The 27,669-nt window shown below is 33.3% G+C and overlaps 1 protein-coding gene across 6 annotated transcripts in view; it reads right to left on the bottom strand.

The window, feature by feature from the left end:
- LOC111045543 (supervillin) overlaps nt 1-27,221 on the bottom strand; it is a 212,396-nt gene extending 185,175 nt beyond the window's left edge. The window contains exons 1-5 of one of the 6 annotated variants that reach the window (XM_039429203.1): nt 26,368-27,221; nt 18,830-19,203; nt 15,206-15,313; nt 6,630-6,869; nt 1,369-1,647 (exon numbers count right to left, since the gene is read on the bottom strand). In XM_039429203.1, the coding sequence (XP_039285137.1) occupies nt 1,369-1,647; nt 6,630-6,869; nt 15,206-15,313; nt 18,830-19,203; nt 26,368-26,525 (1,159 nt within the window). In that variant the 5' untranslated portion in view covers nt 26,526-27,221. Of the gene's footprint in view, nt 1-1,368; nt 1,648-6,629; nt 6,870-15,205; nt 15,314-18,829; nt 19,204-23,466; nt 23,571-26,367 lie in introns of those variants that run through there. The other 5 variants (XM_039429201.1, XM_039429200.1, XM_039429205.1 and 2 more) reach the window with 5 other exon arrangements.
- Nucleotides 27,222-27,669: the final 448 nt, after the last annotated feature.

The raw sequence follows: 27,669 nt of genomic DNA, 5'->3' as shown, positions 1-27,669 counted from the left end.
TAATAATAGTGAAAACAAGATGGATAACCAACAACGTATTAATATTATATATCCAAACATGTGTTCGTGAGGGAGGGGGCCATCTTGAGGGGGTGATTGTCTGGGGGTGGTAGATGTTGTTGATGGTTCTCGGATGGCGGGTCTTGAACTTTGCATTCGTTTTAGTGGGGTCATTTTTTCCCTTCCCACAGGTGTTTTATGGCGTTTTTGAAAGTTCCCGTTATTCTGTGTCATTCTGTAGCCTATATGTGACAAGTTAACTCAATTATTTTGAAAATAAAAATATTGTTAAACTGACGATGCCTATTGTAAACTTGTTCTATTTTATGGCAAATAAAGATCTTATATTCTTGTATTTTTAAGAGTGTAAACCCAACCTCCCTCTTTAAAATTAAACAGAACCTTTTAGGTTAAAAAAAGTAAATTCGCATGGCTTTTGTTGGTGGGGAGTCCCTTGCGGGAGATTTATCACGCCTGAATATATAATTAAAGCCGTTAATGGACCTACGACTGTCATATTTCAACCGGGACCGAAAATTAACGTTTCTAATAACCTTCTAAGTTATAACTGAAAAATTGAAATCTCGTCGATCTGAGATCCTACCACTTGTCGTGCCTTACGACTGTAAGCCTGTTTACTTCAGCCGGGACCGACAATTTAAAGTTTCAAATAACCTTTCAAGTAATAATTGACGACCCCTTGTCGTGATTGACGACAGCATTTACGTCAAACCAAAATCCTCCTCAAATATATTCATTCATTTACACATCTAATAAAAAACCAATCATGGTGTTAGGATATCACCCAATAAAAAATAAGCGAATAAAAGTAGGCTAATAAGATATACGTAGATAAAAATTGAAATCTATGTGCCCTTTTTAAATTGACTGAATCATTTAAAAAGGGTACTTGGATTTCAATTTTTATCTATATTCAAAAGTAGCCTGAAAGAAAAAGACAGTAGCCTAATAAAATAGTATTTACTCACTTTTCAGCAGCTTGCCTCGCGATAGTCGCCTGCCTCCTCCTGGCGATCGCCTCGTTGTTGATCCTCCTCACCTCACGACCTCCTGAGGAAGAGTCTCCCTCTGACACATCCTCACCATCCCTCCGCCTCCTCCTCACCTCCTCCAGGCTCCTCCCATTCATCACCGAGGTATCCGTCAAACTTTTCCTCAGATTCGTGGTGTCCGTCAAACTTTTCGCGCGCTCCTTGTTCAAATCCCTAGCAGCCGCTTCAACCTTGTGCAACAGGTCGACCAGTTCCGAACTTTTTTCAAATTCTCCGTCGTCAGAGTCATCGTCACTCGAACTCGCCGATTTCGATGTGTTCGTCTTCAGTATCGAGTGCAGAGACGATCGCGAACCAACCGAATCGTTCCGTTTCAACGCACCGCGCACTTTTGATGCCGATCCAACCGAATTGTCACTATTGCGCACTTGCATTGCCGATTTGTCACTATCCAACTGTTGGATTCTTGCCGCATTCGCGGATTGCTTCAGAATACTTCTGGTTTTCGCACACTCGTCCTCATTGGAGTCGTTTTCTGCTTCAATTCTGTCATCTTCTCCGTTGGCCACCTTCGATTTCAGACTCGGCGGTTTGCCACCTGATTTCACTGCTATGTTTTTCAGTATTCCAGATACTGTAAAAGAAAAACAAAAAACAATGGTTGAAACAAGGTAGGTTCAAATTCAAATTCAAATGATCTTTATTCACAAAAAAAGTAATACAGCAGCAGAAACATTAGATAAATAGTGAATATTCCCCACAAAGACAACAAGTCTGGATGTGGGGAATGAGCACCGTAAACTGCATTATAACAACCTGACATTTGAAGATTTATAATAAAAAAACAACAAAAACAATAGAATAAGTAAAGTAGAGTAAAAATAAAAAAATATCTTTAGAGGATGTGGTACCTAGTTTATTGCTATAGTGAGGTCCAAGTGATGTCTTATATTTTGTTATGTTGAGGTTGGCAATGGTGTGTGCAGCTATAGAGAGGTCCACGTTATAATGGCAGTGGATAAAGATAGAAGAATATAGCGATGCCGATTCTCTGCATTAATTAATCATATTTCTACACTGTCAAAAACAATTGGCATCGTTGTGGACCTAGAAAAGGATAGTACCACCGGCTATGTCGAATGATAGACAAGGATAGCAAAACCAAAGTTGATCAAATACTGTCATTATAACGTGGACCACACTATAGAGTAGGCACGGAACTGTTTGTGTTCCTAATACAATGTATACTCATTAAAAAATAAATAACTTTGACTTGGTTTCTTTTATTTCATAAAAGTCTTAACACGTTATACTGGCAGTGGAGAAAGATGGGAGAACAGCATTGCCGATTCTCTGTCTTGTCAATGCCTTCTATAGACGGTAGCTGATACAGGTTTATTGATGTAATATCAACTGTCACTGCCTATTCTCCTGACTTTTTGAAGAATTTATCAAGTTGAAATCATTCTCTTAATTGATTCAAATCTGAAACTGTGATCAAAAGGTGTACTTATTAAACACATTATTTGTTGCATTCAATAGAACAAGATGAAACAGACTATTATTTTTAGGTAAAGCTGCGTTTACACCAAAATTATTAAAAATGTTTTTTTTCGTCCTTATAGATTCTATTAGATTGAACGGAACTTGACGAACGCATAGGTTCATCATTTGTATGATAATTGGATATTTGGACAATTTATTTTATGGAATTGGGATGAAAAGAAGTTTTGGACTGTAGTATGTTTCTTTGTCCTCAAGTTGACTGTAAATGATGAATAAGTTATGTTCAATCTAATAGAATCTATAAGGACGGAGAAATTAACATTTTGTTAATAACTTTGGTGTAAACACGGCTTAAAAGAAGTGCTTCTATTCAAATCAGAAAAGCAACAGATAAGTGTTATCTAGCATTGATTGAAAAAATGTATTGAATTGGAATATATGAGTAAAAGTATATAAGTCTATTTATCCATATAAATTATTAAATAGTTTAGGTCAAACTATTAAATTGAAAAAATCTCATAATCTAGGACTTTATACAATAGTAAACAAATAAACATCTTCAAAATTTCTATTTTTTTAAAAGCTTTAATACTTGACTATAATAATTTTTAATAATTTGAATGTAAATCTACCATTAATAAGTACTTACTGATCACAAAAAGTGATATCATTAAAAGATTAAAATAATAAAATATGGTTAAAAGTTTGAGGTTAAAAAATAATTGACAACAAATTTTGCACTGAACATTGAAAGCCGTACTTGAAGAAATCTGCTTTGACAGACCATGTGATTATTTTTTTGTCACATGTTAGAAGGTTGTGTGCTCATTTAAAAATGTAAAAATCTGGTGTGGCGCACTCACACAACTTTCCTTGCCATTATGAAAATTGATCACCTGACGCTAGTGTTCCCGCGCATATCAATTCAAAGATTTGAGCCAGCTGATGACAGGGCAATAACCCTGGAGACACACATGATGTCTGCTATCTCTTCATAGTGAATGATTTAATAGAATGAACAATAATTTGCAATTGAATAATCACATTTTCTCGAATTTAAAGCTAATTTTCAATTTTAGGTGAAAATGTTATTGAACATTAATTGTAGAGATTTTCATGCTCAATCTACTCCACTTGATATTTTTTGTTTGAATTTTATCTGAAGCCTGATAATTGGGAATCTAAAATCGAACTTTGCATAGATGGGGCGGAGCTCCTGAAATTTTTACAGATATGGGACTTGTGGCAGTTGATAGAGCTTATCGATGACTATTTTAGGTATGAATTTGATCAAAATCGTTGGAGCCGTTTCCGAGAAAATCACGAAAAACCGTGTTTTTGACAACATTTTCGCCATTTTAGCCGCCATCTTGAATTGCATTTGATCGAAATTGTTCGTGTCGGATCCTTATAGTGAAAGGACCTTAAGTTCCAAATTTCAAGTCATTCCGTTAATTGGGAGATGAGATATCGTGTACACAGACGCACATACACTCATACACACACACACACACACACACACACACACACACACACACACACACATACAGACCAATACCCAAAAACCACTTTTTTGGACTCAGGGGACCTTGAAGCGTATAGAAATTAAGAAATTGGGGTACCTTAATTTTTTTCGGAAAGCAATACTTTCCTTACCTATGGTAATAGGGCAAGGAAAGTAAAAAGTTCTAAAAATGACTAAAGCTGCGTTTACACCAAAGTTATTAACATAAACAGAATGTTAATAACTAATTAATATTTATAGATTCTATTAGATTGAACCGAATTTGACAAACACATATGTTAATCATGTGTTTGATAAGTTATGTTTAATCTAATAGAATCTATAGAGATCAAGTTATCAACATTTTGTTAATAACTTTGTTGAAAACGTAGCTATAGAAAGCAAAGTAGAAATTATCCTTATCCGTTTACTATATCTATTATTTGAATGACAATATTTTAAAAGCATAGCTTTCAAAGTAATAAATTTGATAAATTATAATAAGATTGAAGAACAAACGTCCGTCAACCTTCAATCCAAAATTCATTTTAAAACAAATTCAGTTCAATGATCTAATAGTTCACTATTTCAATTTTCTACATGATCAATCAATACTCGAGCAAAATGTCATACATTCCCAGTCATGTCATGCTAGTGAATAGTTTTCCAAACTTACCTGTATTACTGGTCGCTTGATATAAAGAGGCTATAAGTTATCCTATTAGAGATGATTTACATAATTATTAGGGAGAAACGTTTTTAGAAACAGCGAAAATTCATTATTTATTTACAATAAAGCACCTTGGGAGGAAGACTGTTCAAACTCAAAAATTGTCAATTTTGAGCTAAGGGTGTATTTTAGTTGGTTTCTATGCACTTTATTCGGTGGAAGACTGGGTCCAATTCTCGTTCCAATTATTCTATATATCACGGAATGTTCAGCATTACTATTTTGAAAACCGATGCAATCATTTACAGGAAGACTGTGCCATTTAGATTAGAACAGTCTTCCATTCCAATTCACCTATATTATGAATAAAAAAATAAATACAGGCCACTTTTAAGAAGTAATAAGTAAATTAAAACAGTTGGAATCAGAGAAATTGAGTAATTCTAAGAGAAGAAAATCAAGTTTGAATACCTATGAAAACTTAAAACTGCTCTCCTGAATAAACGACTTATTTGAGTTGGAACAGTCTTCCTCCCGAGGTGCGAATTATTATTGATATTTACAATTTAGCAATTTATAATTTACAATCAAAATTTGCATTAGAATCATTTAAACAATTTCTATCAACACTATAATGAGGGAGTTATGTAAAAATATCAATTATATTTGTTCACTGACTGAAGATCGCCTTCAGTAGGTTTTGTGGAAATTCCAGTGAATGCTAAAGACAGTGAGCAATTTATTTTAACACAAAGATATTCTCTGCAAATCACTACCATGGTGTTAAAAAATGTGTATTTTGTAATTACAGTATAGATTTAAGAGTTCAGAGAAATTGTAGTGAATTGAAGACCACTGTTGTTATTCCAAACTCTCTTACTGGTCCAAATCTCATTTGAAATAATTCTGAGAGGTTAGGAATTTCTCTGAGATGCTAGGTTAGGTTAATTTACGTTATAGATCGAGAATTTCAATGGAAACAATGAAATTACAAATTTTCAGGCCTAGAAATAATGTTTCTCTCCAACAACATGAACTCATCTACCAATGTTTGAAAGATATGCATCTGATACAAGATAGACTACCAAAAAATATTGACATTCACAGTCACTTCACAAGAAATCAAGAAAGTATAAATATTTTCCAAGATGAAGACTTGAAAAGTCTAAGTCGAGCTACCCTGTGATAGGCTACAAATTCCATAACTTGCTACCAACTCAAGTTAGATCTTTGCCAAATAAACGTTTTCTCCAAGTACGTAGATCCTGGCTGATTGTGAATCAATTTTATTCAGTGGAGGAATTCATTACTGCTGATCACAACACCTTAATCAATCTAATTTGATGTGTTTTTTGTCTACTTGAAATAATACCCAAGTATTATCTGATCTAATTGTAAATTTGCTGTGATTCCAATTTAACTTAGCCCTAGAGAAACAATAACATAAGTAGATATCCCTTGGTATAGGGCGTTTATGTCGCAACGTTTACTGTTATCTCAAGCTTATAGTCCACGTACTTCTTCCCTGTGAAGCTTTATGACGCTGGCAGTCTCTCATATTGTGCCGTTCATACACTCTTACCCGGTCAAAACAGTCAAAATCTACAATAATCGACAGTAATCGGCTTGAGATAACAGTAAAAGTTGCGACATAGACGCCCTATACCATGGGATATCTACTTATGTTATTGTTTCTCTATGCCTTAGCCTATCTGTTTTATTTATTGATGTCTATTGTATTTGTTGTACCTGTCCAATTTATTGTATGACAATGTGAACTGTGACATGGCTATGTAACTTCCATGTTCAACTGGCCCAATAAGAACTTGAAACTTCAAACTCAAAAAAATGAAGACAATACAATTACAAATTAGCAGGAAATTAGAAGCTTTTGAAATGAATTTCTCTCTCCAACAACCTCACGCAGTCATCCTACCTAGTATTCCCGAGGTGGACTTGGAGATACGCGGCTTATTGACGATCCCTTTAGCCGTGGTCACCTCGTCGCCTGTGATTGGCTGAGTCTTGAAGCGGGCGGACCTGGAACGGGCCAATAGGGGAGCAGAAGGCGCCTCGCTTTTTTGCTGACTGAACAGTTTGACTCTCTCGGCTAGAGTCAACTTGCTCGGGTCAGCTTCCTCCCCTTCACCTTCACCTCCTTGCACGCCACCCCCACCTTGGTCCCCGCATCACAAAAGAACAGAGTGGAAAAGAAGAAACAGGCCATGCATAAAGTGTACCAGTGACCGAAATAAAAAATAAAGAATGTTCATGCTCTATAAATAATAAAGAATTAAGAATTCTATATGCTGTGTAGAAGATAATGAAACATATTGGTTGAATGAGAAGTATTGATATATATATATATATACTGACAGTAAGTTTGAAGTGAAAATGAAGAATGCTATAGTGAGGTCCACGTTACAATGGCAGGGGAGAAAGATTGATTGATTGAGTACTTTATTTATGTAGATTACAATATATACCTGGCTTATACACTTATATACAATACAGCAAAATTATAGATGAATTTACATAATATAGACTAAGAAAATAATTATTGAACTGTATATGATCTGAAAATAGCAATTTGGAATAACTATAGATAATATTGTTATGCATCTACATATTGGCGGAGCTTTGGACATATACATGTCCATTCTTCGGAAAGAATATTAAAAATATCCTTCGCACTAACTCTCTACAAAAGATAGGAAAACAACGTTACCGATCCTCAATCTTGTCAATGCCTTCTAGAGACAGTAGCTGATAAATTTTTATTGATTCAATACTATTAAACGAGCAAATTCTGTTTATATGTTTAGATATTTAGATGTTTATATGTTTGTATTTCACCGAATATTTCGAAAACGGCTCTAACGATTCTCACGAAATTCAGAACATAGTAGGTTTATAATATAAAGATTCGATTGCACTAGGTGTCATCCCTGGAAAAACTCGTTGAAGGACATTAAAAGGATAATTATTATTCATCCTTGGAAAAACAGCTGATAATAATTATTTCGTCGTCTGTTGGTGATGGAAGTGAGTGAGCGAGTTCATGTGTGTGTGACTGTGTCAAAATTATGACTCAGCTGTTAAACTTTTGTACTAATCATTCAATCAGATACTCAGTGCCGGTTGCAAAAAAGCTGGGTTATTTTCAATCCTGATTAACTCCAGTAGATCCATCTTTTTGAAATGGTCTTCTCTGATTTGGTTCACGTAACATTAACCAGGATTAAAATTTAACCGGCTTTTGTGCACCGGGCCTTTGAGGGAAATTTTTGCATTAATCTGGGAATTATTCTCAATTTACTGTGATTAGATAGAACATTTCCGTATAAACTATGAATGTTATTATAATTTATTATTTCGTAATAAATGTTTTATGCTCTTGTACTCCAGAGCGAAGCTCGGTCCTCGATATTATAATATTAAGCAAGAAATTATATTTTCAAATAATTTCATAATTATGATGGAATATTATGTTAATTAATTATTAATTCTACATTGTTAAAAGACGATCTGGCAACAGAGCAAAGCGAGAAAGAGATAGCGCTATCCGCATTGTTGAATGATAGACAAGGATAGCAATACCATTGCTAATTAAACACTGCCATTATAACGTGGACCTCACTATATACATGCTACAGAAATAAATACTAGGACTCTATTAGCAAGATTCACTTAAAACTATCAGCATATTGGTTGAATAGGAGACAACGCTGTTATTAATACAGAGTACTGACAGTAGGAACTTTGAAGCCAATATTGAACTCGGTTGCACAAAGGTCTGTTAAATTTAAACCGTGATCAAGAACCAATCGGACAAGCCTTCTTTTCAAAACAGCCTATAACGTTCTTTCAAATTCAATTCAAATTCAAATTCTTAGCAATTACATTCTTTACATCACATCTACAGTATGTAGAGAATTTCTGCTTTGTCAATATACATATTAGAATCAACATAATCAATTACAGTCAATAAATTAATCACAAATAAAAGAAAAATTCTAGAACTAGAACTAAAACACACACTGGAGACCTTGGGCCTTGAATAAGTTAATTAACAACTTAGATAAGGCTACTTGTTGAATCCAACTAACATTGAATCAAGTGTGTGGCATTTAATCATTATTAAAATTTAATATACGTTTGTGCAGACGGGTCTAAATTTAATTAGACAATCTTGTATTGAATTATTATTTTGTTTATTTGGCAACTTGCCGATTGACGGTTTCCAGGTGTTTTAAAGTCTCATGAAAGCATAGGAAAATTTAATATAATGTGAGAGAAAAATTAATAGACATTTTAGATAAATTATCAAATATAAAATGGGAAAAAAATTAATTTATTAAAAAAAATTGATAGAGACCTTTTAGAAAAGTAATATTCTTGTGTATACTCCCCCGATTCTCAGAAAATGTTCTCATTTATCCAGAAAGTAATTTCCTTCCACGTGCATGAAACACAATTCATGAAAGTAAATAACTTTTCATTCTGTTTGAGACTAGTACTGGAAATGCAAAACAACTTTGTGAATTTTTTTGCATACAAGAAGTAAGTAAGTCACTCGAATTATTGATAGAATATCATATAAATATAGTGGCGATTCATGAGTATTTCATTTTTTAGACATAGCAATGAGATCCGATAAGCAAGAAATGAGCCGCTACTGGAGCTGCATGACCTTTGAAAATTAAAATTAAAAAAAATCCTTATTAGGCGGAGTTAGGACTTTCAAGTCCTCTCTACCATTCAACCTTGAATGTGATAAATCAGATAAAACCTCAAATTAACTAGGTCTGATAAATTGTAGTCTATAAAATACTCAGAGCCAATTAGACTAAAAAATCAGCTACTTTTGAATAGATTCATTACACAAGCAATTCATTACTTTATAGTTATATTATAACGTTTAATCTTCTTGAAAAATCTAGGTATTTCTATAATTATTATGTAAATTATTTCAATAAATATTTATGTGCTTTCAAAGTTGTAAAGTTCTTTATAATCACCCTGTATAGACTAAAAAATAATTATTGAACTGTATATGATATGAAAAAAGCAATTTGAAATAACTATAGATAATATTGTTATGCATCTACATATTGGCGGAGCTTTGGACATATCAATGTCCATTCTTCGGAAAAAATATCCTTCGCACTAACTCTCTACAAAAGATAAGAGAACAACGATACCGATCCTCAATCTTGTCAATGCCTTCTATAGACAGTAGCTGATACAGTTTTATTGATCCTATACTATTAAACGAGCAAATTCTGTTTATATGTTTAGATATTTAGATGTTTATATGTTTGTATTTCACCGTAACTCGAAAACGGTTCTAACGATTCACACGAAATTCAGAACATAGTAGGTTTATAATATAAAGATTCGATTGCACTAGGTCTCATCCATGGAAAAACTCGCTGAAGGACATTAAAAGGATAATTATCATTCATCCTTGGAAAAACAGCTGATAATAATTATTTCGTCGTCTGTTGGTGATGGAAGTGAGTAAGCGAGTTCATGTGTGTGGGACTGTGTCAAAATTATGACTCAGCTGTTGAACTTTTGTACTAATCATTCAATCAGATACTCAGTGCCGGTTGCAAAAAAGCCGGGTTATTTTCAATCCTGATTAATTCCAGTAGATCCATCTTTTTGAAATGGTCTTCTCTGATTTGGTTCACGTAACATTAATCAGGATTAAAATTTAACAGGCTTTTGTGCAACCGGGCCTTTGTGAGGGAAATTTTTGCATTACTCTGGGAATTATTCTCAATTTACTGTGATTAGATAGAACATTTCTGTATAAACTATGAATGTTATTATAATTTATTCTTTCGTAATAAATGTTTCATGCTTTTGTACTCCAGAGCGAAGCTTGGTCCCCGATATTATATTATTAAGCAAGAAATTATATTTTTCAATAATTTCATAATTACGATGAAATATTATTTCAATTGATTATTAATTCTACATTGTTAAAAGACGATCTGGCAACAGAGCAAAGCGAGAAAGAGATAGCGCTATCCGCTTTGTTGAATGATAGACAAGGATAGCAATACCATTGCTAATTTAACACTGCCATTATAACGTGGACCTCACTATAAATACATGCTACAGAAATAAATACTAGGACTCTATTAGCAAGATTCACTTAAAACTATCAGCATATTAGTTGAATAGGAAGCAACCCTGTTATTAATACGGAGAACTGACAGAAGGAACTTTGAAGCCAATATTGGACTCGGTTGCACAAAGTTCTGTTAAATTTAAACCGTGATTAAGAACCAATCGGAGAAGCCTTCTTTTCAAAACAGCCTATAACGTTCTTTCAAATTCAATTCAAATTCTTTATTAGCAATTACATTCTTTACATCACATTTACAGTATGTAGAGAATTTCTGCTTTGTCAATATACATATTAGAATCAACATAATCAATTACAGTCAATAAATTAATCACAAATAAAAGAAATATTCTAGAACTAGAACTAAAACACACACTGGAGGCCTTGAATAAGTTAATTAACAACTTAGATAGGGCTACTTGTTGAATCCAACTAACATTGAATCAAGTGTGTGTTTCATTTAATCATTATTAAAATTTAACATACGTTTGTGCAGACGGGTCTAAATTTAATTGGACAATTTTGTATTGAATTATAATTTTGTTTATTTGGCAACTTGCCGATTGACGGTTTCCAGGTTTTTTGAACTCTCATGAAAGCATAGGAAAATTTAATATAATATGAGAGAAAAATTAATAGACATTTTAGATAAATTATCAATTATAAAGTGGGAGAAAAATTAATTTATTTAAAAAAATTATTTAGAAAAATAATATTCTTGTTTATACTCCCCCGATTCTCAAGAAAATGTTCTCATTTATCCAGAAAGTAATTTCCTTCCACGTGCATGAAACACAATTCATGAAAGTAAATAACTTTTCATTCTGTTTGAGATTAGTACTGGAAATGCAAAACAACTTTGTGAATTTTTTTTTGCATACAAGAAGTAAGTCACTCGAATTATTTATAGAATATCATATATAGTGGCGATTCAAGAGTATTTCATTTTTTAGCCATATCAATGAGATTCGAGAAGCAAGAAATGAGCCACTACTGGAGTTGCATGACCTTTAAAAATGAAAATGATTATGAGGAAAGTCTTTCTTAGGCGAAGTTAGGACTTTCAAGTCCTCTCTACCACTCAACCTAGAATGTGATAAATCAGATAAAACCTCGAATTAGGTCTGATAAATTGTAGCCTATAAAATACTCAAAGCCAATTGGACTGAAAAATCAGCTACTTTTAAATAGATTCATTACACAAGCAATTTTATAACTTTAAAGGTACATTATAACGTTTCATCTTCTTGAAGAATCTAGATACTTCTATATTATGTAACTTATTAAAGATTATCATAATTTTTATTATAATCTAGATATTTTATTATCTTAGTAATTTATACTTTTATTCAATAATCTCACAAGAGCCTACAATAATAAATCGGAATTGTGAAGTCATGTATATTTCCAACAGTAAAAACAAAAAATATGGAGAACTGAGTACTAATTTGGTTAGTTTTGCAATCGAAAATAGCATTGATATTCCAACAAATATAGAATTTTGAACACAGAGGGTCTTGAGCAATTTCCGAATATAAGTAGCTTGAAACGCTTCTGAACAATTTTATTCCATTGTAAACGTGTAATTGTCTTTCAAGATGAATCTGGAATTTGAAAGAAGAATGAAATGCTAACATGCTTGATCTAGATTCGAAAGAGAAGATTTCTTACAAGATGTAATTGTGTGGAAACCAGTAAATTTCTAATAGAAGAATTCATAAAGAAGTGCAAAATGAATATTCATACAGGAACAAATGACATGCTAATAATAAATAGACAATCTAGATTCTAGTGAGTTTTAGTGGAAATTCTTTCTAAACCTAAAGAACATTCAGCCTAATCATGAGCCATCCAGATAATAGTACATTGAGTGCCGGTTGCGCAAAAGCCGGTTAAATTTCAATTCTTCAATGTTGTTTTCCATCACGAACTGCTTATTATTAAATCACATTTTTGCTATTAGAAAAAACGACTTGCAGTCAGATATTTTACAATGGTTGAAGGACAACCAAGAAGATGGCGAACCTGCCGAAAGATCAGAGGATCCTTCTTATACCTTCTCTGATTGGTTCTTGTAGAATTAATCACGGTTAAAATTTAACCGGCTTCTGTGCAACCGGGCCTGAGACTTCTAATACTATGGAGAGATTCACGTCATAAAGTCAGCATCTGATTAACATTGAATTGCTATCCTTGTCTCTCATTAGACAAAGCAGATAGCTCTATCCTTTTCTACTTCTACACTGTTGCCGAATCGTTTGTTGACTATGAAGAAACATTAAGAACTACCAAAATATGTTATTACAATTTATAATTGAATCATGAGAGAATATACATTTTCTTGACAGTTAAAATATGAAATTGGTATAGAATTGATATCTATTCACAAGAATCAGGAATATTTTATCCAAATTTGATATTAAATCATGAGAGGATATACATTTTCTTGACAGTTAAAATATGAAATTGGTATAGAATTGATAGCTATTTACAAGAATCAGCAATATTTTATCCTAATTTGATATTAAATCATGAGTATATTAAATCATATACATTTACTTCACAAATAAAATATGTTTGGTATAGAGTTAACCATGTTTAACGAGTATATCAATCGATATTACATCAGATATAATTATATATATCCAAATTTGATATTAAATCATGAGAGAATATACATTTTCTTCACATATGAAATATGTTTGGTATAGAGTTTATCATGTTTAACAAGTATATCAATTGATATTACATCAGATATAATAATATATATATCCAAATTTGATATTAAATCATGAGAGGATATACATTTTCTTCACAAATAAAATATGTTTGGTATAGAGTTGATCATGCTTAACAAGTATATCAATTGATATTACATCAGATATAGCGAAATAACTTAAATCAAGCGATTATAAATTAGCGATATAACTGAAATCTAATACAGAAGGCGGTGGTAACAGAGAATCGGCAACTCTGCAGTCATATCATTTCCACTGATTTTATAACGAGAGTCTCACTATAATATTGCATTAGTGACTGAAGACTATTACCCAGAAAAAATGAGTGAAGTATAATAGATAAAAGTATAATAGATAAGAGTTCTAGAAATCAAGAAACTATATGAAGGTCCACGTTATAATGGCAGTGGAGAGAGATAGGCGAACAACGTTACCGATCCTCTGTCGTGTCAATACCTTCTATAGACGGTAGCTGATACAGGTTTATTGATGTAATATTAAATGTTCATTCTCGTTTAAAAGAATCAATTATATTTTATTAAGCAAGAAATTATATTTTTCAATAATTTCATAATGAATTTTCATAATTAAGATAAAATATTTTGTTAATGAATTATTAATTCTATATTGTTGGAAGACGATCTGGCAACAGAACAAAGCGAGAAAGAGATAGCACTATCCGCTCTATTGAATGATAGACAAGGATAGCAATACCATTGCTAATCAAACACAGCCATTATAACGTGGACCTCACTATAGAACAATTTGTCTATAGATCCTCTGTCTCGTCAATGCCTTCTTTAAACGGTAGCTGATACAGGTTTTTTTGATGTAATATCAACTGTTCATTCTCGTTTAAAATAATCAATTATATTTTATCAAGCAAGAAATTATATTTTTCAATAATTTCATAATTAAGATGAAATATTTTGTTAATTAATTAATAATTCTACATTGTTAGAAGACGATCTGACAACAGAGCAAAGCGAGAAAGAGATAGCGCTATCCGTTTTGTTGAATGATAAACAAGGATATAGTGAGGTCCACGTTATAATGGCAGTGTGTGACTTGCAATGGTGTTGCTATACTTGTCTATCATTCAACAAACCAGATGGCGCTATCTCTTTAACGCTTTGCGATGTTGCCACATCGTTTATCAACAACGTAAAAATTCAACTAATTGACAAAATATTTTATCTCAATCATGAAAATTTATTATTACATCTATGGAAAATATATTTTCTTGACAAATAAAATATAATTAACTATTTTCAACAATAATGATCAGTTAAATTAATCAGATAAACCAGTATCAGCTGTTTGGGTGGCAAGGCTGAGATCTGGCAACCCTTTTCTCCTATATTTATCCACTGCCATTATAACGTGAACCTCACTATAGCAATACCATTGCTAATCAAACACTGCCATTACAACGTGAACCTTACTATAGTTCTAGCACTAGTAGAAAAGTGCATGTCTGATAGAGGGCATACTGTAGAAGTTCATAGAATATTATATCATGAAAAATCATACCTTAAGCATCTTTATTGCTATTTTGTCTAGAAAAATGCATGACTGATAGAGGGCATACTGTAGAAGTTGATAGAATATTACAACATGAAAAACTCGTACCTTGGGCATCTTTATTTTGTCTCCTGGCTTCTTCAACTTCATCGAATGTGACAGGTTGGGTTGCAAATCTGGCAAATCCCTCTTGGTTGCTTCTCCTATTGATTGACCCTGAAAATGAACGAATTAATAGAACTGTTGTTCATAATCAAACCTACTCTAGAACATGGTACGCCATAGTGGAGTAGGTCAATTTCCACACACAAAAGACTAAACAGGTAGAGGACACATGATAATTTTTTGTAACTAACTATTGTATGTAATTGTAATTTATCTAATATTTTGTGTAATTGATGTTGTAGTTTTAGTTTTCTTTGAGAAATAAACATTTATTTATTTATAATGTTATACATTTGGACTGTCGTATAAATAAAAAATTAGAACCGTTTTGGTCTTAAGCCTGATGTACTTTTCTAGGAAATAAGAATTTTTGTAACTAACTATTGTATGTAATTGTAATTTATCTAATATTTAGTGTAATTGATGTTGTAGTTTTAGTTTTTTTGAGAAATAAACATTTATTTATTTATAATGTTATACATTTGGACTGTCGTATAAATAAAAAATTAGAACCGTTTTGGTCTTAAGTCTGATGTACTTTTCTAGAAAATGAATCATGCTAAATGATTGAATAAATAAATAAGTTATCAGTTAATCATGTGACAATGTTTTAACAACCGAAACCGGTATTTCTATTCTTAATAAAATCTGTGGTTTTTGACAATTTCTCACTCTTTTTATATAAGCTGTTGTAGTTTTCTAGAAGTTGTATAATGCTAATTGAATGAATGAATAAATAAATAAGGGGTAATGTATTAGTATAAAGTCTAATAAATAATGCCATTTTTTTGGCCTTTCATCTTTTTCAGAGTCTGCTGCCATAGCAAGTAATAGTAGGGCTTCTTCTTCATCATCAGATGATGTCATGATGAATTGTTTACATTCTCTATTGATCGCAAATTGTTCAAAAGAGTTTAAAATTATCATTTGTTCATATTGATCAACTACAAGAATTGAGAGAAGATCATGTTTTGAACAGTAAATGGAAAATGACGGTGGAATGAATGAATTAATCAAAGTATAATCTATAATTATTTTCATAACTTATTATGGTGTAGATCCATGTCAAACATATCTTGTTGAATGAATCTCAAACCGTAGAGGACTCCTTCATTCAATACAATAAATACTACAATAAGTAACATTACTCATATGCAAGCTCCTTCAAGCATGACCGTATATATTATGGGATTACCGAATCCATACACTACCTCCGTAAACAAAGCCATAGTGCATTCGTGTGACGTCAGCACAGGTAGGGCTCCTACACCAATAGAAATTCGTTGACTTCAGCTGATCTATAATATTGGTGTAGGAGCCCTACCTGTGCTGACGTCACAGGAATGCACTATGGCTTTGTTTACGGAGGTAGTGATCCATAACATAAATACTGAATTAAAATGTTTTCATGAATGGTAACTCCTATTTATTAATAAATGTTTGAAGAAAAATACTCAACTAATTAAATATTGTTTAAACTTGAAACTAAAGCTGCGTTTACACCAAAGTTATTAACAAAATGTTAATTAAAACGGCTTAACGCGTTGTACCCTTCAGTCTGCTACATGGTTGGAATCTTACCGGTAGGCAAGGACGTTTCATCATCTAATCAAATCACCCTATCAATTTCCATTCAAAAGGCACACCAATGTTTAATGTTGAGTCGGGCCTATGCCACAAACTCAAGTTTTGTCGTAAATTTGTCAAACTCTTAAAATAAGGATTACCCACGCACAAGCCGAAAGCTCATGTGGGAATCATCCGCAATTAAAGTAGCTTCACAAGGTATAGTGTCCTTTCTGTACTTCATGACAATAAACTATTCTATTCAATTGAAATACATGAAATTCTATTCAATAGTATTTAATTTTGCTCTATTTTATTCCACCTACAAAAAGTCGTGGAATTATTTTCATCCATAAAGTTTTTTGATGCTTGGAGTATTCTATACCACAAAAGAGTTTGTGTGTAGAGAGGGTTCCTTTTTTGTAATACTGTATGTATTATAAATTTTTGACAATTCCTATACTATAATGTGTGTAGAGAGGGTTTCTTTTTTTGTAATACTGTTTCATTTCATTTCATTTATTTATTGTCACATTACATCAATTTTTGAGTAACACTCATTTGACTGGTGACATGTCAATACGGGAACAAAATTATATTTAAAAGACTTAGTTCTAACTTCTTGAAAGTAAAATAAATAAATACACTTTATACACTTTATACTAATACACAATAAATACACTCTATGATGTATCTCATCAAATTCACATGGAAATGAAAGTCACAAAAAGTTAAGTTACACTCTACAGACCCTTTTCACAAATTAAAATTCGGCAACAGAGTATAGGGCTTTCTCTACTAGCATTTTTCTGACTGTTAGTTTGAATTTGTTTATTGAATCTAGATTTCTGATGACTGCAGGTAATTTATCTAGATTTCTGATGACTGCAGGTAATTTATTAAAATAACGTATTCCAGAGTAGAATGGAGTTTTTTCTAGAGCTGTGTGCCTATGTACTGGAAAAGCAATGAGACTACTATTATGTGTATTATACCCGTGATTATCTGTGCAGAATTGAAATTTATCTAAATTCTGTTTAACAAAAACCAACAATTGATAGATAAAAATAGATGGTAGCGTTAGAATGTTTAGGTTTTTGAAGAATGCTTTGCAAGAATCTCTTGATCTCAATCCACAAATGACTCTTATTATTTTTTTCTGGATTATAAAAATTTTACCGCTATCAACAGAATTTCCCCAGAAAATGGTTCCATAGCTTAGATATGAGTAGACATACATTGAGAGGATATGTAATAAGATATCATCTGGGGTATTTGTCCTGCGGCAGCTTGCTAGGCTGAATGATAAAAAACTACTGTTAACTGCTTAACATGGACTTATACTATCTCATATTAGGTATGCTATTTTATAACAAGCTACCTCAAATCTTGAAAAGTAATGATGATTTGAAGATTTTCAAAAACAAATGAAAAAATATTTAGTTGATAAAGCTTTTTATAGTGTACAAGAATTCCTTTCAAACCTAAACTAGGTTGAACTAATTAGTGTTAGAATTATTATGTAATAACATGACTTGTCTTATACTCCATGACTGGAGTCTTTAGGACGTAATCTTAAAAAAAAAAAAAAAAAACATATGCGTAGTAGACGGCCAATAGGGTGCTTTTGTCTAGTGAGTGAGAGAGGGTGAGAATTACAAAATAAGCTTGATTTAGTTTTTTTGCAAGGACCTGAATATGCTCCTTCCAAGTAAAACTCTGATCTATTATAAGTCCCAGGAATTTTGTTGAAGAGGACACTTTAACACTGTCTTCAATTATTGGAAGATGTACTCTGTTCACTGCTTACTCTTACATGCTTACTGTTGAACACTGCTTACTGTTCACTGTATGTATTATAAATTTTTTGACAATTCCTATACTCTGATTAGAGTCTCTGAGAAGCTTTAAAAACAAACAAACAAATCCCATTTTACTCCACCTACAAAAAGAAATACTCTTATTTTTATGCTGTACCGAAAACAAATAAGTTTCGCGCACCTTTGTTGAACCTGCGAGGCTTGTTCTCTTCGACGGCCTGCTTCATTTGGGCCTCAAACATGGACGCCCTCGCTGAAACACTCTTACTGCGCACCAGGCCGCCATTACAGGCCGCGGCCTCACTATCATCGTCGGCCATGTTGGCCTGTGTCACAGCTGACGACACGGCCTCACATTCATCGTCGGCCATGTTGTGTGGGACAGCTGATGACAGGTCGGACGATTTCACACAGACATCACTCGACAAGTCTGTAGATTTCAAATGTTGCGCGCAGTCATTGTTCGACGCACTTGTCGAACTGGTGGATGCTGCGATAATCCTCTCCTCGTCAACTTCCTCTGGTCTAGTTGGTTGGGGGCTGTCGGGGACCCAGCTGAAAAATAACAATAAAACATTAAAATACATTGGATTATTCAATTTTTCCATATTTACACTCACTTTCAAATTACAATACACCAACGGAAAGACAAAGTATTTGTTTGAAATCAAGTTGAGGCACCTTTTTCCAAAACTGTTTCATATTCCAATACCACTTCAACAAATTATTCATCAAGGCATTCACAATTACAATGGTAAGTTGTGGAAGAAAAGTGGCTCAAGTCTGGTATCAGAGTGATATAACAAATTTTTTGAAGTGAACAATTACAAGACGACCTATTTCGGACTATGTGTAACCTTATCTAAATTTGGGAGAGGAATAGCACAAGGTTACCTTATTTTTTCTCTCCTTATCATTTTGTTGATGTACTTATTGTATGAATCAATAAAGAGTTTCAGGTCGTACCTGATGAATTTCAAGGAATCTCATACGACCTAACGACTAATGTTAGGCAGCCGGGACCAACGGTTAAAGTTGACAAGATTTAACGTTAACGTTAGTTTTAGGTAACGTTAGCAAACGATTGACAAGATTCATTAATTATATCAGAAAGTCAATAATTATTTTAGAAAACACATGAATGGTATTTTATAAGGTACTTTTGTATGATTCGTCAACAAACACATTTCATAAAAATGCAAGATGTTGATATTCTGTATGGATAACTACCATAATATAATATTCGTGGTTAAGTGGTAGAGTGGACATTAATGTCCAAACTTCGCCACGTCAACAAATAAAGAAGTCAATCTATTCTATTCAATAATATCACATTCACAACTACCTATTCATAAAGTGAAAAACAGTTCATTTACAAATGGAAATGTCTGTAAAGTATTGATTCACTGTAGACTATTATAATCCAATGATCTATATATATAAAAGCGAAATGACACTCACTGACTGACTGACTGACTGACTCACTCACTCGCATAACTAAAAATCTACCGGACCAAAAACGTTCAAATTTAGTAGGTATGTTCAGTTGGCCATTTAGAGGCGCACTAAGAAATCTTTTGGAAATATTTTAACACTCTAAGGGTTGTTATTGAGGGTTTAAAGTTCGTCTTTTAGCATGTATATTTTTCTTCTCCCAATCTCTTAATTATAATTGAAATTTCCATATCATATGTTACTATAGAACTATAATCTAGATAGAGTACCTCTTCGAAGCAGTTGTTAACTGGCAACTAAATTAATAATTTAGTCAGGTTGGCATTAAGTTGAGTTGACTCTGTTAGGTTGGCACCAAGTTGAAGATTTAAATGCATTTATCACTAGCCGTCAGGCTCGCTTCGCTCGCCATATCCGTTTAGCCAGACGTTTAGTCTGGAACCCCGACTGGATTGTCCTAGCATGATAAAAAATCTCATTCTAGGACGATCCAGTCGGGGGTCCAGGGGGCGGAGCCCCCTGGCTAGACGGATATGGCGATATTAAACATTATTCGTTTAATAATGATATATTGACCCTTGAATAAAACCCTTACATTAACGCTGAGTCTTGGAATTCTGTATTATTTATTTAATCACTAAAAGAAATTTGAAGCAGGCAATACAGATGTGAAACGTGCATTCTCTATAGATTAATTGAGAACAAAGATATGAATACAATACAGAAATATATAAATTAAAACAGTTCCAGAGACCGTTAGATGGATTTATTTTTTATGAATTTCGGAGAAAGATTTCTAAAAATATAATTGAGTAAATATAGTATGAAGATCATTACTCGAATGAACTTTGAAATAACCAATCACACTTGGATATTCAAAAATAATAGGAATAGAGAATGTCTTCGAATAATTCTCTCCGGATTTTTTAAAAATATATGAATTCAGGGCTACTTTCTTGTATTAATAAAATTGAATTATAAACTTAGTACGTACCCTTTAAATTGATAAAATATTAAAAAACAAGAATACAAATTGTGACGTAGCTACTAGTTTCGGTTATTCTGACGATGGTGTGATCACCGAAACTAGTAGCTACGTCATAATTTGTATTCTTGTTTTTTAATATTTTATCAATTAAAAGGGTACTATAATTCTATTTTATAAATTCTCTCCGGATACACAGTGATACACATTGGAAGACTGAAAGTGAGACAAATCTGAAACACTAGAAAGATGGACTGAAAACTTTTCATGGGCCTCTTGTAATTTGTAATGTCAGTAAAACATTTGAGCGAGACCAACCATGCTTCTTCTGCAAGCTATTCAGATTATATCTATCGAAAACTAACCAGCAACATAATAAAATGCAACTCAACATTGAAGAAAAGATGTCAGCTAAAATTAGCCTCGCTGCGTTGATGGTTTTTCGAAGGCGAGACAAAAAACAAAACAACAGTTTCATCCAGTCATGCTATATGAATACAAGTCATGTGGGAAGGAAATTGATGACCCATTTCCTGAATTTCTGAGATTGTACACAATAACTCAATTAATTAAGTTTGTAGCGTGAATGTTGATGTTGTGGAACTTTTCCATAATTGAATAGACTTAAAATATTGTCAAAAATTCCACTTTAATTTAAAACAAATTAATTTCTTTCTATTAGTGATTAAATTAAAGTGGATTTTTGACAACATTCTAAGTCTATTAACTCAATTAAGTTTTGAATAGAGATTCCATCATAGAATAGAATCACTGATATTGAATCAATAATTTCACAGAGGATAATTTGGAACCTATACTTAACATGTAATGTATTATCTATCAGATGGTGTTTTGGACAAATATAAATTATAATATATAGGACAACACTCCGCAGTCTGAAAGCAATGTAACTATAGTGAGGTCCACGTTATAATGGCAGTGGAGAAAGATAGGAGAACAACGTTGTCGATCATCTGTCTTGTCAATGCCTTCTATAAACGGTAGCTGATACACGTTTATTGATGTAATAACTAAATTTCAGAAAAGTGGAATCATAACCTCATTTCGGACTTTTAGGTTATTATCTAAATTTGGGAGAGAAATAGTACAATGAGTATCCTTAGTTTTTCTCTCCCATTCAGTGCTTCCTTGTAAAAATTAGAATAATAAAATTAAAAAAAAATAATAATAAAATTGAGAATAATTCAACAGAAAGACAGTTGTTATTAGTGGCATCATCGAGACAAAAAACTTATTACACAGTAAAAATTGATGGAATATTTAGTAATCAATACAAGGTTGATTAGATCAGTGGATATATATTGAAGCTTATCAACTTGAAACCTTGAAGAAGCTTTCCACCTAAACTGGCGAATGAAGCCATAGCCAAAGCTTAGTTTTATTCATAAAGTGTTTATGGGTATTTATTGTTCTCAGGTGGGAGTAAGTTATAAAATTTCGGAGCAAGGAAAAGAAAACACCTCTGGAACGTGGTACAGTTCGATTTTGGATGCCTAACAATCATTGAGTAGTTTGCCGTGTTACAACAGAAATTTCAACATCATTGTTATATACTGAAACAGATCTGTTACCACTTAATTGATAAAATAAAGACAGAACCTTCAGCACATGAGTGTGTCTCAGTGGTAGAACATTCAGTGCTTTGAAATTTAATCCCTATTAAAATTCAACAGACTCTTGTGCAACTGGTCCTAAGTTTGGTAATGTTGCCGTGTTACAACAAAAATTTCAACATCAATGTTATATACTGAAAAAGTTCAGTTACCACTTAATTGATAAAATAATAACAGAACCTTCAGCACATAAGTGTGTCTCAGTGGTAGAATATTCAGTGCTTTAAAATTTAATCCCTATTAAAATCAAACAGACTTTTGTGCAACTGGGCTCAAGTTGTTGAACTACATGGCACAGAATCAGACTCCTTCGATTCTCATGGCATTTAATCCCTATTAAAATTCAACAGACTTTTGTGCAACTGGGCCTAAGTTGTTAAACTACATGGCACAGAATCAGACTCCTTCGATTTTCATGGCATTTAATCCCTATTAAAATTCAACAAACTTCTGTGCAACTGGGCTTGAGTTGTTAAACTACATGGCACAGAATCAGACTCCTTTGATTCTCATGGAATTTAATCCCTATTGAAATTCAACAGACTCTTGTGCAACCGGGCCTAAGTTGTTAAACTACATGGCACAGAATCAGACTCCTTTGATTCTCTTGGAATTTAATCCCTATTAAAATTCAACAGACTCTTGTGCAACCGGGCCTAAGTTGTTAAACTACACGGCACAGAATTAATCAATAACATTTGACCCAATTATCCGATTCAAATAGAAAAATAATTGAAAACCAACCCAAAATCATTCACTTTACACAAGTAAAACACCCACACCTTACACGGTAAATCACACAACACTAATCTAACAGGTGCTGAAAACCCAATGATAATAGGCACACATTTACACTACTGCAGTCTGCCGAATGGGAATAACCTGGATTCTGAATTCAAGATTCGGACTAGTCTGCATTTGTGTGTGTGAGCGTGTAAGTGTGTGTTCAGTAGATCCCAATGTTTTCATGCAACAAAAATAGAACTTGGCAATGCGAACTGACCAGCAGAATCCATCTCACCCCTTCCTCTCTACCTCCTCCTCCTCACCATACCTCCCCCTCAATCATCAATGTCCCTCCTCACAGCGGACTAGGGTAATAACTTTGAATAAAAGATTGGAGCCGAGAGACACAGCCAAATAAGGGAGTAGACTAGTCAAACCTAATCACTTGTCAACCTCTAATTACTAAAGCAAACGTGTGAAAATTGTTTTTTAATTAAAAATTGAATGAAATATTTGTAATAGAGAAGATTATGAAGAAAGTTCTAATAACTGTATCATTTCTCGAGAGTGCTCAGAAATAATTCGATAGTTTTTTTCTGTTTCTGTAATGATTGATGAAATTGTAATAAGAACAGTATGAACATCATTGATTTTTGAGACAATAAAGTTTGTATGATTGTATGAGTGCCTATTTAAATTTATAGGAAATTTGGTTTGTGGATTTACTATTATAAAATAGGTTAAATAAAACTGGATCAATATAGATGTTCTATTGACCGAGCGAAGTGAGGACTAAGATTCAAGTCGACGGTTAGGCATTTCTCTTAATGTTTATATGTTGCGCATTTACGGCGAAACGCGGTAATAGATTTTCATGAAATTTGACAGGTATGTTCCTTTCTAAATTGTGCGTCGACGTATATACGATGTTTCTTTGGAAATTTTGCATTTCAAGGATAATAAAAAAGGAAAAAGGAGCCTCCTTCATTCGCCAATATTAGAGTAAAAATCAGACTATAGAATTATTCATCATAAATCAGCTGTCTAGTGGACTATAATACTACCCGTTGAAAAACATCGAACATCTTGAAAATGTACATCTTTCCATAACGTTAGTAGACAGTTGACTATACTACCCGTTCAAAAGCATCGAACATCTTGAAAATGTATATTTCCATCAACGTTGTAGACAGTTGCAGCCAGACCTGATAACAGCGTTCACACTCACATTCCGGGACGACACGTCACGGTACGATAGGACAGAAACAGGTCAATGTAACATACTGAGCGCGAGGTCTACTGTTCACAGAGCTACTAGTAATGTAGAGATGACAAAATTGAACTGAGAAAATATAAAATAAACTGATACAATTAATAAACAAACTAATGCAAGTAGAAAACAGGTTGTTAATCACAGGTGGCAAATATCAGATGATTCGCCACAAATTTGTAAAATTGTTTCCAAACAATCAATTGGCAAAACGTGGTAAGTTGATTTATTACTTCATTCATTGGTTGAACAGTCATCTAAGCACCAGAAAGAACTCCTGACAATACATTGAATGAGAATTGATAGAGTGGAACTTCTCCATAATTGGAAAAGCACAGTTCTGATTTTTCCACATCCACATAATAATGAACATTAATGAATGTAGATTTACAAAATAAAAACTGGGTTTTTCCAATTCTGATAATTTTTTGAATTAGTCAGTGTGGTGGTAGAAGCCTTTCTCAGTTCCAAATAATGATTTTCAAAGCAATTGAAAACTGTTAGACTATCTACTTCTTCTACTTGACATCTAATAAAACTCTAGACACAGTTATTGTACAGACTATTTCTATTCAAGCATGACATTAATTATTTATGATTCGGAATTACATTCAGCATCTGGAAATGTTTATTTTAAATTATCCATCTCCATTATGTAGTGTTTTAGTTGACCAGTCTTCTGTTAGGCTATAAATCTTCAAAATTATTCATCATAGCTTCCTATTGTTCTGTATCTTTTACTTATCATTTGTAATGATTGGGATGTAATCTAGTTTTCCATAATTTTATTTAGTTTAGTTTTTTAGCATACGCTCTATTTTTCTTTTCATTTTCATATGTTTATCATAGTTGTTCGAACACACTGCCAGCGCACAAGTTGTTCTTTGGAGGTTGTGTAATTACTTTTATGGGAAATGAATGTATTTGAATTTGTATTGAGAAATTTCTATATCGGGTATTTTTCATTAAAAGATCGATCTTAATTACTGTCATTAATATATTCGTATTTTGTTTACGGCGCCTGTAAAGCAAATTCAGATAAAATTTTTCTCATACAGAAAAAAGCTGTTAGATGCCCTGCTGGACTTGATTTTGGTCAATCTTGTAGAGGAGCTTTCGTAAGTGAGGGTATTCTGACTGTGCCTTGCATCTATATTTATCAGTTACTCTTGCTAACATTTTATTATAATAAAGAAAAATTTTCAACAAACTCACAGGTTCATCAACATAATACTAGAGGCGAGGGTAATTTGTGTGTTGTCTCACATAGGCTAAGGCTTTTTGAGAAGAAGCCTAGTTACATGGTAGAAAAGCTCTTTAATCACCTGCCATCTGCAATCAAGTGTAGAAATCGCAGATATTTCAAAAAAGATGTCTTTTCTTTTTTGGTAAAAGGGACATTTTATAGTGTTGACGAGTTTTTTGATAATGGAACCTTACAGTAATATAAGAAATTATTCATACTATACATGATTGATGTAGTATCTCACTGTATAGCATATGTTTTATGTTTTGATTCTATTTTTGACGATACACTATTTGATACAATTAACTTTTTGTACAACAATGTGTAAATAAATAATTTGATTGATTGATTAATTGGTTATTAATCATTTAAATTATACTAGATATTGGAAACGAATACTCACTTCTTAGAATCGCTAATTTCCTGCGCAGTAATAGGCTGCGTAAGAAATCGATCCCTGTCGCGTCTCTTCGGCAGCGCACCGACCGATGACGTCACAGTTGGCGACTTGGGGGGCAGATCTTGACAACCCTCAGCCGCCAGGAAACTCTCCATGTTCATGATCCTCTCAGCCACCGACCCTGGCCTGCAAGGACGATGAACAACCCTGTCCTCTTCCCCTTACCGAAGAGATATCCAGGGATCGCCTCTTCGAGAAACAAGTATTCGACGCACTACTAGTTAAATCCGTTGATGATTTCTCACAGTTGCGCCAGAAAACTGATCTTAAACGTGGTTCAGGGGTGTTGAACTCCTCTGGTTTTTTAACTGATCTCAAACGTAGTTCAGGGGTGTTGAAACTTGAAGATTCCTCAGTTTTCTTAACTGACCTCAACCGTGGTTCAGGGGTGTTGACACTTGAAGATTCCTCAGTTCTTTTGAGGATAGGCGACAGCGAAACACTACTCACTTCCACCTCACTGGCCTCCTCAACACTCATACTGTCCCTCCTCAGCTTCAGTATGGGTTTCATGGGATGTCGCTCCTCAACATCATCAACATCAACACTGGTCTTCTTCTTGAGGATCGGCCTCGGCGCATCAGACACGTTGCCAGCCTCGGGTGGCGGATCTTCGCCGCTGAAACTCTTCTTCTTCAGGATGGGTTTGACGTGGTCGTCAGAGGGTGGAGGAACACCTCCAGTGATGGACAGGATGACGGATTCGGCAATCGTGATGTGACTAGAGCTTCCCTCCGAGTCGACACTGGATGATTTGCGTTTAAGGATGCTGTGAGGTTCAGAGCTGCTGTTTTCCACGCTTTCTTCGCGGCTCGTCTTTCGTTTCAGTATTGATTGCGGTTCGGGTGACTGGGTCCTAAGAAATTAGAAAATAATTCAAATTTATAAACATACATAAAAAATATAAAACCAAGATGTTAATGTGGAAACGAACTGAAAAATACAAAATCTTGAAATAATAAACAAATTAAATAAAACATTCATTAATGGAATATCCCAATAAGGCTACTTGAAATGTTCAAACAAGAAATGTTTCAATTGATATATAATTAACATAGAACATTTAAAACAAACTTTTTCATAGAAACACTACTATACTAATCATTTATTTCTAATTCCTTTTGAGAAGCATACAATTAAAAATGGCTTAAAAGCTGGAATTTTGGGGATAAATTCTTATGGCACTGGAAATTAGAATCCAACATTATAATTGAACCATTTTTAAGCCTCACCCATGCCTGAGTT

This window comes from Nilaparvata lugens, chromosome 5 (assembly GCF_014356525.2).
Source record: "Nilaparvata lugens isolate BPH chromosome 5, ASM1435652v1, whole genome shotgun sequence".
NCBI classification, from domain to species: Eukaryota; Metazoa; Arthropoda; class Insecta; order Hemiptera; family Delphacidae; genus Nilaparvata; species Nilaparvata lugens.
Note: the sequence above shows the minus strand (reverse complement) of the source record. Positions and strands in the feature narration are given on the sequence as shown.